The sequence below is a fragment of the Rana temporaria genome, chromosome 1 (genome assembly GCF_905171775.1).
Source record: "Rana temporaria chromosome 1, aRanTem1.1, whole genome shotgun sequence".
NCBI lineage: Eukaryota > Metazoa > Chordata > Amphibia > Anura > Ranidae > Rana > Rana temporaria.
In genome coordinates, this window is record NC_053489.1 from 51,931,896 (window position 1) to 51,948,642 (window position 16,747).

Genomic DNA, 16,747 nt, shown 5'->3' on the forward strand with positions numbered 1-16,747 from the left:
CATTGGCATCACCAATAACCTAATGGGTGATATATTCTTCAAGCATCAATCCAAAAGTAAAATATCCACCCCCTGACCCGCTTATACGCACCTTCCCTGTTCTTCTCTGCCACTCCTTCCTCTGATAGTTAAAACTTTTGTGTACCCTCCATGTCAGATGGTGTCAAATCTTACACCAGGTTGAGGATACCACGCTTCTCAATAGTGTTCAGGCCTGGTAAATGACGTGGTCTGAGTATTGCATCTTAGGAGGAGGTCACATGCCCCCCCATATCCTAAAGCACATTTAGCCAGATTCAGGTAGAGTTACGCCGGCGTATCAGTAGATACGCCCTCGTAACTCCGAATCTGCGCCGTCGTATATTTAAGTGTATTCTCAAATTGAGATACACTTAAATGTAGCTAAGATACGACCGCCGGCGCCGGCGTATCTTAGCTGTCTATTTACGCCGGCCGCTAGGGGCGTGTATGCTGATTTACGCCTAGAATGCGTAAATCAGCGAGATACGCCTATTCACGAACGTACGCTTGCCCATCTCAGTAAAGATATGCCGTTTACGTAAGGCCTTTTCAGGCGTAAAGATATTCCACCAAAAAGATGGCGCAGCCAATGTTAAGTATGGACATCGGTCCCGCTTCGAATTTTTATATTTTTAAGTCGTTTGCGTAAGTCGTCCGTGAATGGGGCTGGGCAAAACCAACGAGTCTTTGCGGCGTAATTTGGAGCATGCGCACTGGGATACGTCCACGGACGGCGCATGCGCCGTTCGTTAAAAACGTCATTTATGTGGGGTCATGCTTTATTTACATAAAACACGCCGACCTCTTCACAATTTGAATTAGGCGCGCTTACGCCAGCACATTTACGCTACGCCGCTGTAAATTAGGACGCAAGTGCTTTGTGAATACAGCACTTGCCTCTCTAACTTACAGCGGCGTAGCGTATATGAGATACGCTACGCCTGCCTAACATTAGGCAGGTCTACTTGAATCTGGCTAATTATGTTTGCAATGTCTGGGACGGAGGAACAGAGTGGAAAGGGGAACATGGTTAAGATGAATATAAGTGCCCCAAGGGGTGGACTAGTAGAAGACGCTGAATGGGCAGAGCCTATTAACCAGTCCACAGCCACATTAAAGCCCCATTCTAGGCAGGACAAAAAATGCTCTCAGTGGGCTCCCATACACTGCAAGAATTAAATGGTCATTAAGTCTAGGGGTAAAGAAATGAGCTCCAGCTGGCCCCCTCAAACAGTGTGACCAGTCACCCCAAACCACTTCTCCAAGCTGCATTACATACGTGGCAAGACCAATCTTCAGAAAGAAGAGAAGAACTTTGGTGGCCAGGAGAACGAGTAATAAGGTAAGTATTCTTGTCTATTCTTCTACCCCTAGACTTATCAGGAATTTAACTCAGCCATTCCCAACTTTTTCACCCCAGAGGAACCTTTGAAACAATGTTCATGTTTTGGGGAATTCCTGCTAAAACCGGTCAATGGAAAAAAAAGGCCCATCTTAAGCCAGCCATAGATTTTCTTTCGAAAACTGGATTTTTCCACCATCAACACAGTCAGTGTTGATGGGGTAATCCCTCCCCCGGAGCTATTGTGTACTCCCGGCAGGGGGGTGGAGCCATCCTGGCCAGGAGAACATACAGTGATTATTGCTAGTGGCTTTAGCCGCTGACAATGATCACATAAAAAATCTGGGCTGATTGTACTTAAAGAGGGGGTTCACCCTAATAAAACCTTTTTTTTTTCTAGCATTAAATTAGGCATAGTAGCGCGAGCTACAGTATGCCGGTATTTATTTTTTTAGCCCCGTACTTACTGTGCAATCGTATAGATAAGATTCCGACTCCCCGCGGGGAATGGGCGTTCCTATCCAGAGGGAGCATGATTGACGGCCGGCTATGGCGCGTTACGCTTCTCCGGAAATAGCCGAAATAGGACTTGGCGCTTCACGGCGCCTGCGCATAGTCTGTGCGCAGGCGCCGTGACGAGCCGAGACCTACTCCGGCTATCTTCGGGGAGCGTGACGTGCCAGAGCCGGCCGTCAATCACCCTCCCTCTTGAAAGGAACGCCCATTCCCCGCGGGGAGTCGGAATCTTCTATGTACGATTACACTGTGAGTACGGGGATAAAAAAATTAAGACAGGCATACTGTAGCTCGCGCTACTATGCCGAATTTTATGCTAAAAAGTTGTTCTGCAGGGTGAAACACCGCTTTAAAGTGGATGTAAACCTTTTTTTGACGTCACAATGTACAGTATAAGATTTCCTATCATCTGTGCCCAGTCTTGCCACACAGAGCTCTGAGCAATCATCTTTTTATTGTTCAGTGAAATGCAACAGACTTCCAGATAAAAACCAAAGTCCTTGCTTCTGAAAAAAAGTGCACAATTCACATCCCCTCCCCTGTGTTTTGATTAAATGTTTTTAAAATATGGCGTGAGTCACAGTTCAGTGCCATGAGAAAATGCAATAGCCATCAGAATATACATAGAGCTGGAGGGAAGAGGGGAGGGGGATGTGAATTGAGCACTTTTTACAGAAGCTGTGTATGTCTGCAAGCAGTGCACGAGATATGTAAATAACCTGTCACTCAAGCAAGGACTTTGGTTTTTATCTGGAAGTCTATTTTATTTCCCTGAACAATAAAAAGAGGATTGCTCAGAGCTGGATTAACTCTGTGTGGCAAGACTGGGCACAGATGATAGGAAATCTTATTCTCTACATTGTGACATAAAAAAAAATATATATATATTTTTGGGGTTTACATCCACTTTAAGTTGATTGATGGAACCGGCCGAGATTCAAACCGTCTATTACCGGCTTTGCACTGGCCACTACTTGGAAGAATTCCCCCCTTACTCACAATTAAAAGGATCGTTGGTGTCAAGCTGCTCTCTCTGCCAAGTAGTGTTGGTCCCGATATTATTCAGACACCATCAAATTAGAGATCTATCAGCCACATTTTAAAGTGGTACTTAACTTCCAAAAGGGGGTTGATTCTCAGAATGGCATGGCCCTGGTCCTGCAGCCAACTGGGATACACCACACAAAGGCTGCAGGATTGGGCGCATAGAGCAGACCAGATAGCTGGCCCAGGGTATCATCAGTAGCTGGCTGCCTGCATCTGAAAGAGGATCAAGATGGAGGTGTGGGACCCGGTGTATGGTACCTGAACAGTGGAACGTGGCACTACAGGTAAGAGTTAAAAAACAACAACATGGGGTTGGTGGAGGAAGGAGTTGCATACCACTTCAATTAAACCCGTTCCAACCTCTGGAGGAACTTTAGGGTTCCACTGAACCCTGGTGGAGAATGGCTGATTTAACCCTTGCGGTGTGGAGAGGCCCCACTTCAGGGGGGGTTACCGGAGCTCCACTTTAAATGCTACACAGATCTTAGTAGAGTTAAATGCTAAGTGATCATATTTATGTGCGACATGTTTTACCAATGGCAGAAAATTACATTTGTAGGCCAGAACTTTTGAACTTTTGCCAAATCCATTCCACCATGGATCAGAAGACAGAATATAGACAGAAAGGACAGGTGCCATGCTAAGTCATGCGCCTTCAAAGTAATCCTTTATCTCCAGCATATCTAAAAGTCTATCTACGCTTCGCAGCCTCCATGACACATGGACAATAACTCAACACAAGCCAGACAAGCCGTAATCAGCAAGATATGGAGCATGTCAGTATCTCTGCCGGCACAGCTCTGACACGATGCTGGTACATCTGGTACATCACATCATCACACCGCCGCTTATCAACGCGCTCTCATCAGAAGAGGGAAATGAACCGCAGCACTCACCGAAAGCATGTCGTCAGCTCTCCCGTAGTCTTCAGGCACGGGTACTTTGTGGTGGTAATCTTATTCTCCGAACAAACTTCCCTGTGGATGAACAACGAGAGAAATCTTATACATGGTGCAGGGATCATTTATTAATCAATGTGAGAGGTTGTATAACTTGAAATCAATAAATCATTGCATAGAAAAGCATAGAGGCCTGGAGATGATGCCATTCTGTCTAAAATAAGGAATGTAATGAAGGCGGAAAGGTTTTTATATAAAAATGTAATTATGATGGTGGAGAGGGAGAAGGAGGAATCAGAGAAGGTAGGTGAACATGTGTCCAGTAGGGAGATCTGTTCTGGTCATAACTGGAGGGCTCCCCTCAATTTGGAGACGGACAGGACTGTAGATTCTATTTTTTATCCCGGGAGGGATTCAGCCTTGGGCGCCTAGAGGTGAATTGTGGGTGTGGCATAATTACGCTAACAGTGGGAGGGGCGTAAATCTTTTAAACTCAATGTATACACAGTAATATATGGCACAGTCCTTGTACCCAAAAACAAATTCTTTAATATTGTGCCACAAGCAAGAATATAATAGGGGTCAGCAGTGTATAATGAACAGGTCAGTATACAGAGCACAAAATTACCTCCCTCCCTCAATCATCCCAGTATAGATCCCCCAAGTATAGATCCCCTCAGTATAGATCTCCCAAGTACAGCTCTCCCCCACAAGTACAGATGCCCTCTAGTACAGATCTCTGCCCCCCCCCCCAGTACAAATCTCTCTTCCAGTGCAGATACCCCCCTAAGTACAGATCTCCCTCCCAGTACAGATCCATCCAGTACAGATCTCTCCTCCAGTACAGATCCCCCCCCCAGTATAGATCTCCCAAGTACAACTCTCCCCCTCAAGTACAGCTGCCCTCTAGTGCAGATCTTGCCCCCCCCCCCCAGTACAGATTAATCCCCTCAGAACAAATCTCCCTTCCAGTGCAGATACCCCCAAAGTACAGATCTCTCTCCCAGTACAGATCCACTCAATACAGATCTTCCCCCAGTACAGATCCCCCATTTAGTATTGATCCCCCAGTTAAAAGTCCCCCCCAGTACAGCTCCCTCCCAGTACAGATTTTCTTCCCAGTAGAGATCTTACCTCAGTACAGATCTCCGCCACAAGTAAAGATTCCCTCCAGTACAGATCTCCCTTCGAGTGCATTTCACCCCAGTACAGATCTCCCTCCCAGTACAGCTCCCTCCCAGTACAGATTTTCTTCCCAGTACAGATCTTACCTCAGTACAGATCTCCCCCACAAGTAAAGATTCCCTCCAGTACAGATCTCCCTTCGAGTGCATTTCAACCCAGTACAGATTTCCCTCCCAGTACAGATCCCCCAGTACAGATTCCCACCAGTACAGATCACCCCCAGTAAAGGCCCCCCCCCCCCCAGTATAGATCTCCTTCCCAGTACAGATCTGCCCCCAGTACAGATCCCAGAGTTCAGATTTCCCAACAGTAAAAATCTCCTACATTACAGACCCCCCCCCCCCCCCCCATGCAGATCTCCTACACAGTCCCCATTGCCTATGCCCCTGTTTAGAGAGCTTTCTTTCCAATTCTTTTTATTTGGGATAGTGATGTGATAGGGGAATGAAAATCAACTCAATGGGACAGAGACTAAAAAAATCCATGATTTGGGCTATACTGTAAATGTAAAGCAAATCTGTGCCTTGGCCAACTAGGGCGAACCAGGGTGATTGCTTTAATCCTCCTCCACAGCATACTAACTTTTTCCTCATTACCCCACTGCTCCATTCGTCACCATCAGTCAGAGGCGGCTCTAGGCTTTGTGAGGCCTTAGGCAAAACTTAGACATGAGGCCCCACTCACACCCATAATGGGAAAAATAATAAAAGCAAGAAAAATGGCTGCAGAAAATGCACACAGGTGATCAGCACCACTTCCAGGGCACCTTCCTCACCCATCAGACATATTCAGCCAATGCAAGAGGGGGGAGAGAGGGGGAGGTGAGAAAGAGAGAGGGGTAATAGAGAGATCTGATGACGCCGACATTAGTATTGATCACAGGCAAATTTGGCGGCTGCGAGGGCCACTGTGAGTGCGAGGCCTTGGGCGACCGCCTAATTAGAGAGCTCCCTCTGCTATCAGTTGAAGGTAATACCTGCTTCTGGGTATGGAGGAGTGACTCATCCATGTGACAGTTCTTTACCAATCAGCGCTGTCACACAGGGAGTCCATAGCCCAATGTATGACTCCAGCAACTAACAGCTTGCACGAGACTTTCCTTTTGTCCCCAGAGGCTAAATGGAGCAAAAGGTAAGTATGTTCTGCTGAGGAAAGCAAAATGAAAATGAGCCTATTACTTTTCCCTGTGTGGGCTTGTTTTATGCTGATATTCTCACATATATTGAAATACAATAAAAAGACTAAAGTTTCCTTTAAATTCCACCTAAAGGCTCCCGTGTGACAGTCTGACAAGTATCAAATCCAGTGGCGGTGCGTCCATAGAGGGCGCCGGAGCGCCGCTCCCTCTGGCTCCCGCACCGCCACTGTATACAATACATAGATTCATGCATTGCAATTGCTACAATTGCTGGGCACAGTGGCGACAATTGCTGGGCACAGTGGCGACAATTGCTGTGCACAGTGGCGACAATTGATGGCACAGTGGCGACAATTAATGGCACAGTGGTGACAATTGCTGGGCACAGTGGCGACAATTAATGGCACAGTGGTGACAATTGCTGGGCACAGTGGCGACAATTGATGGGCACAGTGGCGACAATTGTTGGCACAGTGGTGACAATTGATGGCACAGTGGTGACAATTAATGGCATGGCATAGTGGTGACGATTGCTGGGCACAGTGGTGACAATTGAAGGCACAGTAGTAACAATTGATGGCACAGTGGCTGCGTTTGATGACACAGTGTCTGTGTTTGATAGCATGGCACAGTGGCTGCGTTTGATGGCACAGTGGCTGCGTTTGGCATGGCACAGTGGTGACAATTGATGGCACAGTGGTGACAATTGATGGCACAGTGGAGACAATGGGCACAGTGGCCACAATTGATGACACAGTGGCTGCATTTGATGGCATGGCACAGTGGCGAAAATTGATGGGCACAGTGGCGACAATTGATGGCACAGTGGTGACAATTGATGGCACAGTGGCTGCGTTTGATGGCATGGTACAGTGGCTGCATTTGATGGCATGGCACAGTGGCGACAATTGATGGCACAGTGGTGACAATTGATGGCACAGTGGCGACAATTGATGACACAGTGGCTGCATTTGATGGCATGGCACAGTGGCGACAATTGATGGGCACAGTGGCGACAATTGATGGCACAGTGGCTGCGTTTGATGGCATGGCACAGTGGCTGCATTTGATGGCATGGCATAGTGGTGACAATTGATGGCACAGTGGTGACAATTGATGGCACAGTGGCGACAATTGATGGCACAGTGGCTGCATTTGATGGCACAGTGGCTGCATTTGATGGGCACAGTGGCTGCATTTCATGGGCACAGTGGCTGCCTTTGATGGGCACAGTGGTTGCAATTGATGGGCACAGTAGCTGCGTTTGATGGGCACAGTGAGGCTTCAATTGTTTGTTTGTTTTTTTCGTTTGTTTGCGCCCCCCCCCCCCCAAAAAAAAATTTGAGCACCAGCCGCCACTGATCAAATCCAGTTACAGAAGTGATTCTCAAACTGTGTTCTGCGTGAGATATGCGGGTGTGCCGTGGGAGATCACTGACAAGAGTCTCCTGTGTAGTTCTGGGCTGATTCCTCACCGTCCTCATGATCATTGAAACTCCACGAGGTGAGATCTTGCATGGAGCCCCAGAACAAGGGAGATTGACAGTTATTTTGTGTTTCTTCTATTTGCAAATAATCACACCAACTGTTGTCACCCTCTCACCAAGCTGCTTGGCGATGGTCTTGTAGCCCATTCCAGCCTTCTGTAGGTCTGCAATCTTGTCCCTGGCATCTTTGGACAGATCTTTGGTCTTGGCCGTGGTGGAGAGATCGGAATCTGGTTGATTGCTTCTGTGGACAGGTGACTTTTATACAGCTAACAAGCCGAGATTAGGAGCACTCCCTTTACGAGAGTGCTTCTAATCTCAGCTCGTACTTATTTCACTCATTAAAATGCGAATCAATGTATAACTTTTTTGAAATGCGTTTTTCTGGATATTTTTTTTGTTGTTCTGTCTCTTACTATTAAAATAAACCCACCATTAAAATTATAGACTGATCATTTCTTTGTCGGTGGGCAAACATACAAAATCAGCAGGGGGTCAAATACTTTTTTCCCTCACTGTACTCTATTCAAAACGAATGATAACGATTTTCCACTAAGCCCCCATTCCCATATGTGTGTCACGTGAATTTGCATTTTCCGCGCTTTGTTTCGCATTTATGTTTTCTTTTTTACACGGCATGCATGGACCAGCCGATACACTTGAATGAGCTGCCTTATGCGCGACTAGAGCGCCAAAGATGCTCCTTTTCAGGCATTGAGCCTCACATTTATTTTTAACCGCGCACTTTGCCACACAACAAAATGCGACAACCCAGATCCCCTGCTTCTTGGTTCCCCCCCGGAAGCTCCTGGCTCCAATCCCATGACCAGTGCCCCCAATAGCAAGCCGCATGCTATGGGGGCACTGGTATGTGCTGACTCCTGAGCCCTGCTCTAGGCATCCATAAGCCCTGGTTTACACTGGTGCGATTTGACATGCGATTTGACATGTCAAATCACATGTCAAAGCCGCGGAATTTGCCAGCAATTGCGGGCAATGGCATTGTCCTAATCGGTGCTACGCCGCACCGATTTCAAACAGTAGTTTCTGTGCAGAAACCAAATGTCTCTGTAATCGCGGCCGAAATCAGGACTGACAGGAGGGAGTGAAATCGCACGGCTTTACTCCCGCAGCCCAGTGTGAACCTGGGCTAAGACACATAAAGCCGCGGCTCGGCCCCGCTCTTTCCTCATTGACTGTGATTGCCAATAGCTCCCGCTGCTGTCTCAGCCAATGAGGAGTGGGAATCCCAGGACAGACAAGGATCTTGTGCACATCGCTGGATCAAGGGGGGGGGGGGGGGGCTCAGGTGAGTATTAGGGGGCTGCATAAATAGTTTTTTTTATCAGTGGTGGCGTCTATACGGGGTTCAGGGGCGCTGCCCCCCCCCCCAATCCATGCACCTGACCCCTAATCTACATGCAGGACGCCAGACGCATGGATTTTAATGTTTTTTTTTTTTTTTTTAAGCACATGATTAGATGTATTCGCTATTGTCTTCCTGATTCTCCTCCTGGTCAATCAGGAAGCGATTGGCTAGGGCAGTGATGGCGAACCTTGGCACCCCAGATGTTTTGGAACTACATTTCCCATGATGCTCAACTACACCGCAGAGTGCATGAGCATCATGGGAAATGTAGTTCCAAAACATCTGGGGTGCCAAGGTTCGCCATCACTGGGCTAGGGAGTCTTCCCTTCCTGTCCGTCTCCTGTGCTGGCGGGTGGCGTTGGTTTGCTGCCCCCCCCCCCCGCCAAATATTGAGCACCAGCCTCCATTTTTTTTTACCGGCATGCATAGAACGTATAATGGGAAAAAATCTTCAGCCTTTACAGCCACTTTAAAAATGTAATTGGTAGTGATCCCATATGATCTTCTTAGTAACAGAATGGGGGGGGGAATTGCTGAGATAAAATCATCAAAATAAGCACAAATACTTCTCCAACAAAAATCTGATGTTTATAAATATTTAAACAGAAAATTCTCTGCCAATTTTATCTTGGCAAGATTTGTAACATTGTATTCTTTTACAATGCATTCTAATAGCTAGATTCAGGTACCCTGTCCTAACTTTGCGGCGGCGTAGCTTAGCGTGTTTAGGCTACGCCGCCGTAAGTTAGCGAGGCAAGTACTTGATTCTCAAAGTACTTGCCTGCTAAGTTACGGCGGCGTAGCCTAAAGCGGGCGGGCGTAAGGGCGCCTAATTCAAATTTGTCTAAGGGGGCGTGTTTTATGTTAATGGAGCTTGACCTGACGTTTTTGACGTCTTTTTCTTAACTGCGCATGCGCCGGGCGCCTACATTCCCCAGTGTGCATTACGGCTAAGTAGGCCGCACGGGCCTATTGATTTCGACGTGGACGTAAACGACGTAAATCCCTATTCACAGACGACTTACGCAAACAACGTAAAATTTTCGAATTTCGACGCGGGAACGGCGGCCATACTTAACATTGTCTACGCCACCTAGGGGGCATCTTTAACTTTAGGCGGCCTGTCTCTTACGTAAACGGCGTAAATGTACTGCGGCGGCCGGGCGTACGTTCTTGAATAGGCGTATCTACTGATTTGCATATTCTACGCCGACCGCAATGGAAGCGCCACCTAGCGGCCAGCAGAAATATTACAACCTAAGATAAGACGGCGCAAGCCGTCGTATCTTAGATATCTTAAGCTTATCTCTGTTTGAGAATACGCTTAAACATAGGTCGGCGCAGATTCCGAGTTAGGTCGGCGTATCTACTGATACGCCGACCTAACTCTTACTGAATCTGGCTATAAATGTATTCCTGTATCCCAACACAGCAGCTGGACCCAGGGACCTGTCATAGGTGAGGAACACACAATATAAAAAATACACATTTCCTGGGGCTGTGATAGCATTCCTACAGTGCAGGAACCTGCCATAGGTGTGGATGGGGAACATAAAGTATACAAAATACAGAACACATTTCCAGGGCTCTGATAGCACGACGCTAAAATAATGTTATAAAAACGCCAGTAGCTTTCAACGTTTTATAACATTTTTGCAATAGCGTTTATTAGTGTTTTTTTTTTTCTTTTCTTTTTTTTTTAATGGGTCAAAAAGGCAAAAAAAAACGCTGGCGAGCCACGTTTTTGATAGTTTATTAGAGTTTTTTTGCGTTTATCAACGTTGGCGTTTTTTTGCGTTTTTGAGGTAAAGAAATTGCACTTTGAACGCGATTTTCGGGCGTTCAGAAAAAAAGACCATAAACTCCACTGCTCATTAAAACGGGGGTTCACCCGAAAAAAAAAATGTAACATTAGATTGAGGCTAATTGTGGGAAGCACAATCGGGTGTTTTTTTTTTTAAATCAATGCAGTACTTACCGTTTTAGAGATCGATGTTCTCCGCGGCTTCCGGGTATGATCTGCGGGACTGGGCATTCCTATTTGATTGACAGCCTTCCGACGTCCGTGCGGCTCTATACGGCGCCTGCGCAACGACGTTCGGCTACTTTCGGCAACTTGTGACGCTCTGTATGCGACGGTCGGAAAGGCTGTCAATCAAATAGGAACGCCCAGTCCCGCAGATCATACCCGGAAGCCGCGGAGAACATCTATCTCTAAAACGGTATGTACTGCATTGATTTAAAAAAAAAACACCCGATTGTGCTTCCCACAATTAGCCTCAATCTAATGTTAAAAAATTGTTTTTCCGGTGAACCCCCGCTTTAAATCTGAAAAACGTCCATGTGTGCATGGACACATAGGCTAACATAGAGTGGAGTTTATGGGCTTTAAAAAAAAAAAAAAAAACGCCCAAACTCCAATAAACAGCAGTTTATCAGCTCCAGTGTGCATGGAGCCATACAGTGCAGGAACCTTTCATAAGTGTAGATGGGGACCACACAGTATATGAAGTACAGAACATATTTCCTGGGGTCTGCAGCTGAGGGCTGTGATAGCACTCCCACAGTGCAGGAACCTGCCATAGGCGAGAAACACACATTGAAGAAAATACAGAACACATTTCCATGGGTTTGCAGCTGAGGGCTGTGATAGCACTCCTACAGTGCAGGAACCCCTCACAGGTGTAGATGATGAGCACCATAGGCATGCGCACAGGGTATGCCAGGTGTGCCTGGGCACAATCTAATCACCATGTGCTGCGCTGATTCCCCCTGCTGCTTGGCTGCAGAGAAAGAGACTGGGGGGTCTCTGTCCTCAGTCCTTTTCTCTGCCTCAAAAGTGAGACATTAGGGATCTGTTTAGACCCTTGATATTTCACCAAAGCCCTCCAATAGGGCTCCTAAAAAATAGTAAAAAAATAAAATAAAATAAAAATAAATTAAAAACATAAAATTGTAAAAAAAAAAAAGCAAAAAGCAAAAAAAAAAAAAAAAAAATTAAAATAAACTACCGACACAAATCTCTGCCCTACTGACATCGTCCACTGCTCTACTGGCACTGTCCATTGCAATATATATATATATATATATATATATACAGAGCTTTTTTTCTCAGAAAATAGGTGCAGGAACTCAACCACGACTCGTTCAGATTTCACAAACAGTAGAAGGGTCTTAAATGGGAATTAAATACAAGGATTGCATTACATACAGGGTGCAGAGTTCAGGGGGTTACACACAGAGTGCAGAGCTGTCACTTGTAAACACAGAAACCCGACTTCTGTGTTTACAAGTGATTGTGGTGAGCAGGCACCAAAGGGTCTGAGCCAGAGGTGGTGGACCTGAGTTCCCCCAAGTTCCCCCTGAAAAAAAGCCCTGTATATATATATATATAAAAACGAACGCCGGGCACACGTACGTTTGTGAATCGGCAAATCTAGAAAATTAGCATATTCTACGCCGACAGCAACAGAATCGCCCCTATCGGCCAGCGTGAGAATGCACCGTAAGATACGACGGCGTAAGAGACTTATGCCAGTCGTATCTTAAGCTTAAGTCGGCGTATCTAGCTTTCTAAATACAGAAAGTAGATACGCCGGCGCAGCTTAGCAATTACGCGGCGTATCTATGGATACGCAGGCGTAATTGTTATCTGAATCTACCCCAGTATATGAAATACAGAACACAAATCCTGGGGTCTGCAGCTGAGGGCTGTGATAGCACTCCTGCAGTGCAGGAACCTGTCATAGGTGTAGATGAGGAACATACAATACAGAAAATACAGAACACATTTCCAGGGTCTGATTGCACTTCTTCAGTGCAGGAACCTGTCATAGGTGTAGATGAGGAACATACAATACGGAGAATACAGAACACATTTCCAGGGTCTGCAGCTGAGGGCTGTGATAGCACTCCTGCAGTGCAGGAACCTGTCATAGGTGTAGATGGGGAACATACAATACAGAGAATACAGAACACATTTCCAGGGTCTGCAGCTAAGGGGTGAGATAGCACTCCTGCAGTGCAGGAACCTGTCATAGGTGTAGATGAGGGACATACAATACAGAGAATACAGAACACATTTCCAGGGTCATTGCACTTCTTCAGTGCAGGAACCCTGCAGGATCTCTGATCTGAACCCATACATCCCTCAGCCCTGAGTTATAATCAGCAGGAGAAGTGATAATGAAGATGACAGATAAAGGGCCCCAGGGGGCCCCTCACCTGCAGCCCCTACAATGTGACCTGTCAGAGATCAGGAACTCACCTGTCACTCTCCACCTCCTCTCTGTAGGTCCAGGCCAGTCCCAGGGGCAGGAGCAGCAAGAGGCAGCCCAGGCACAGGCAGATCCTCCGGGCCCCTCTCTCACACATTGGCCCCTGCTCTGTTCCTGCCAGCTGGGTGAAGGTCCTGCGCTGGGAGGTCGCTGGGCAGACCTGTCCGGGTTCGGGAGTCGGACGGGCAGAGGGGGATCGGCCGGTGTACCGGGCTGGAGGCGGAGCGCTCAGATCACACGGGAGAGGAGAGCGGCTACTGCTGGGAGTCACACCGAGGATCGCTGCCGCATGGATCTCTCCTGTGGATTCCTTCTGATTACTACAGATTGTCTATTCGCTCCGGATCCCTTGTATGAGATTACTTTTGAATCACACAGATCGGCTTAGTAGACAACCCGGATCCTTTGCATTGGAGTCCCAAATCCTGCAGATCGCCTATACAGCCCGGATCCTTTCCCCTATGATTGTCTCAGTGTCGGCTCTAGATCCCTTCAATGAGATTCCTGAAGATCGCCTACTTAGTCCGGATCCCTTGAATGAGATTCCTTCTGATTCTTGCAAATAACCTGCTCAGTCTGGATCCCTTGCTGTAGATTCCTTCTGTTTCCTGAAGATCACCGATTTATCCTATCGATCCCTGTCGGATCCTGATCCCTTGAATAAGATTTTGCATTCGATTTCTTTTTATTCAATCTGGATCCTTTGCATTGGCTTCCTCCTGATGACTGTAGATCTCCTATTTGACTCGGATCCCTACTTGATTGTCGCAGATCACCTATCAGATCCCTTACATATGATTCCTTCTGACAATTCAGATCACCTTTTCAGTCTCTTTTAATTGTAGATCCCCCTATCGGATGCAGATCCTTTGGATTTGATTTCTTCTGATCCTTCCGATCCTTTGCTTGAGATCTCTTGATTGTCGCAGATCACCTATCGGACCTGGTTTGCTTGCACTAGATTTTTTAATATTCTTGCAGGTCACTTGATTCAGCTGGATCTTTTTCTCTGGCTTTCTTGTGATTCTCGTAGGTCACCTATTTAGTTTGGAACCTTTGTATGAGATCCCTTTAGTTCTTATGGGTCACCTACTGGATGCTTTGCACGAGATCCCGTTAGTTCTTCTTATGGGTCACCTACTGGATCCTTTGCATGAGATCCCTTTAGTTCTTAATGGTCACCTACTGGATCCTTTGCATGAGATCCCTTTAGTTCTTATGGGTCACCTACTGGAACGTTTGTATGAGATCCCTTTAGTTATTAATGGTCACCTACTGGATCCTTTGCATGAGATCCCTTTAGTTCTTATGGGTCACCTACTGGATCCTTTGCATGAGATCCCTTTAGTTCTTATGGGTCACCTACTGGAACGTTTGTATGAGATCCCTTTAGTTCTTAAGTGTCACCTACTGGATCCTTTGCATGAGACCCCTCTGGTTCGTGTAGGTCACCTTCTGGATCCTTTGCATGAGATCCCTTCTGGTTCTTGAAGGTCACCTACTGGATCCTTTGCATCATGCAGGTCACCTCTGCGACCCAATTCCTTGGCAGTAGGTCCTCCTAACTCTTGCAGAAGAACTCTTGTTGGATCACTTGCAGTAGATCGATGGGTTCCTTCTGCTTCTCCTAGATAATCTGTTGATCACTTGTATCAGATCTCTTCTCCTTCCACCCTGTTGGATCGGTGTCCTTTGCTGCAGATCCCTCCTGATTCCTATGGCAGATCACCTACAGGTAGGTGGCTCTGGGATAAGGTTGGCTCAGCTCTGAAGGTGACTTTTATCATACAGTAAGTACTCCCAGGGCTGGTGGCACCACGTTGCCTGTGCTGTGTCTCTGCCTCATTGATCAGCCTGTCCTCTCTGCTCTGATCCTGGCTTTTCCTCCAAGGTGGGATTGATTTTCATGCTTTCATGTGACAGATTTGGATTGTTGAGTTTCTGGGATGTTTTTAGTGCACAGAGATCCAGTGATGAGGGGGGAGGGGCTGTGTGTCTGGTATGTCATGGGGGGGGGGGGGGGCTGAACCTCTTCATCTGGCCCCCTGATAGACGAGTCACTATCTGCCTGGACTCCCTGCATGAAACATCACCACCACCAATCAGAGGAGTTCTGACCTGAAAATGCTGGTTGCCTGGCTGTCAGGACTTTCTGAGTTACTGGTCTAGAGCAAGTAAGTGAACTCCTGATAGAATAGAATAGAATAGAATAGAATAGAATAGAGTGCACACAAATAATAATAAAAGTCAACTCAGAAAAATTGAGATTACAACTTCAGCAGCACCCCTATTTCTTCTGTAGAATACCCCCAAGTAGCATTAATCACTGTGACATTTACCTGAAAGTTTTTTGTTTGTTTTTTTACATTTCTTAAATATTTGATGTCCCATATTGTCACAATTGTGTCTCATATGGAGCAACAAACATTCTCCATATAGTGGATATCCCTGCTTCTGAGCAATGCAGCCCAGTGCTGGGGGTGTGATTGTAAAGGAGCCCTTCCAGCCAGAGAAGGTTTTCCTATACAAGTATTTTATATAGCCAAAACTTTTTTTAAAAGTTTTGAATAGAGCAGGGAATGGTAAATTGGCTGAGTTTAATTATTTATTTATTATACATTTGTTAATTAATACAGTTTTTTTTTTAAAATAAATAAATAAATAGAGTTTTAATAAATAAAGGCGGATGGAGGGGGGGGGGGGGGGCAATAAATAAATAATAAATTCATTAATTAAGGGAGTTTTTAGTGTATGTGTATATATATATATATATATATATATATATATATATATATATATATATATACATACATATACTAAAAACTCCCTTAATTGATTCATTTATTATTTATTTATTGCCCCCCCTAAAAACTCCCTTAATTAATGAATTTATTATTTATTTATTGCCCCCCCCCCCTCTCCATACGCCTTTATTTATTAAAACTCTATTTATTTAAAAAAAAAAAAAACTTTATTAATTAACAAATGTATTTATTCATTCGTTTATTCATTTATTGAACCCCCCTTACTTATTTATTTAAAAACTCCCTTTATGTATTTTTTTTTAAATCTTTAATTAATGAACTAATTGATTGACTTTTGAACCCCCATGTATTTATTTATTTAAAAACTCCCTTTATGTATTTAAAAAAAAAAAAACTTTAATTACTGAACTAATTAATTGACTATTAAATTATTCAAACTCTTTTTTTATTTATGTATTTATATAAAAAAAATATTTATTTAAAATTATTTATTAAAGCTCTATTTATTTATTTAAAAAAAACGTTTTTAATTAATTAATTAATTAATTTACTATTATTTATTCATTTATTGAACCCCCCCCAATTGCTTTAATAATTAAAATTCCCTTTATTTATTTATTAAAACTTAAATGATATAAAACTTGTATTAATGAATTCATTATTAATTTATTAAAACTTTTTTTTTATTTATGTATTTATTT

The 16,747-nt window shown here is 45.1% G+C and overlaps 1 protein-coding gene across 2 annotated transcripts in view; it reads right to left on the reverse strand.

The window, feature by feature from the left end:
• CCBE1 (collagen and calcium binding EGF domains 1) overlaps positions 1-15,238 on the reverse strand; it is a 511,379-nt gene extending 496,141 nt beyond the window's left edge. Inside the window, exons 1-3 of one of the 2 annotated variants that reach the window (XM_040337897.1) lie at positions 14,599-15,238; positions 13,272-14,418; positions 3,823-3,903 (exon numbers count right to left, since the gene is read on the reverse strand). In XM_040337897.1, coding sequence (XP_040193831.1) covers positions 3,823-3,903; positions 13,272-13,378 — 188 coding nt within the window. In that variant the 5' untranslated portion in view covers positions 13,379-14,418; positions 14,599-15,238. Of the gene's footprint in view, positions 1-3,822; positions 3,904-13,271; positions 14,419-14,463 lie in introns of both variants that reach the window. The other variant, XM_040337890.1, reaches the window with a different exon arrangement.
• Positions 15,239-16,747: the final 1,509 nt, after the last annotated feature.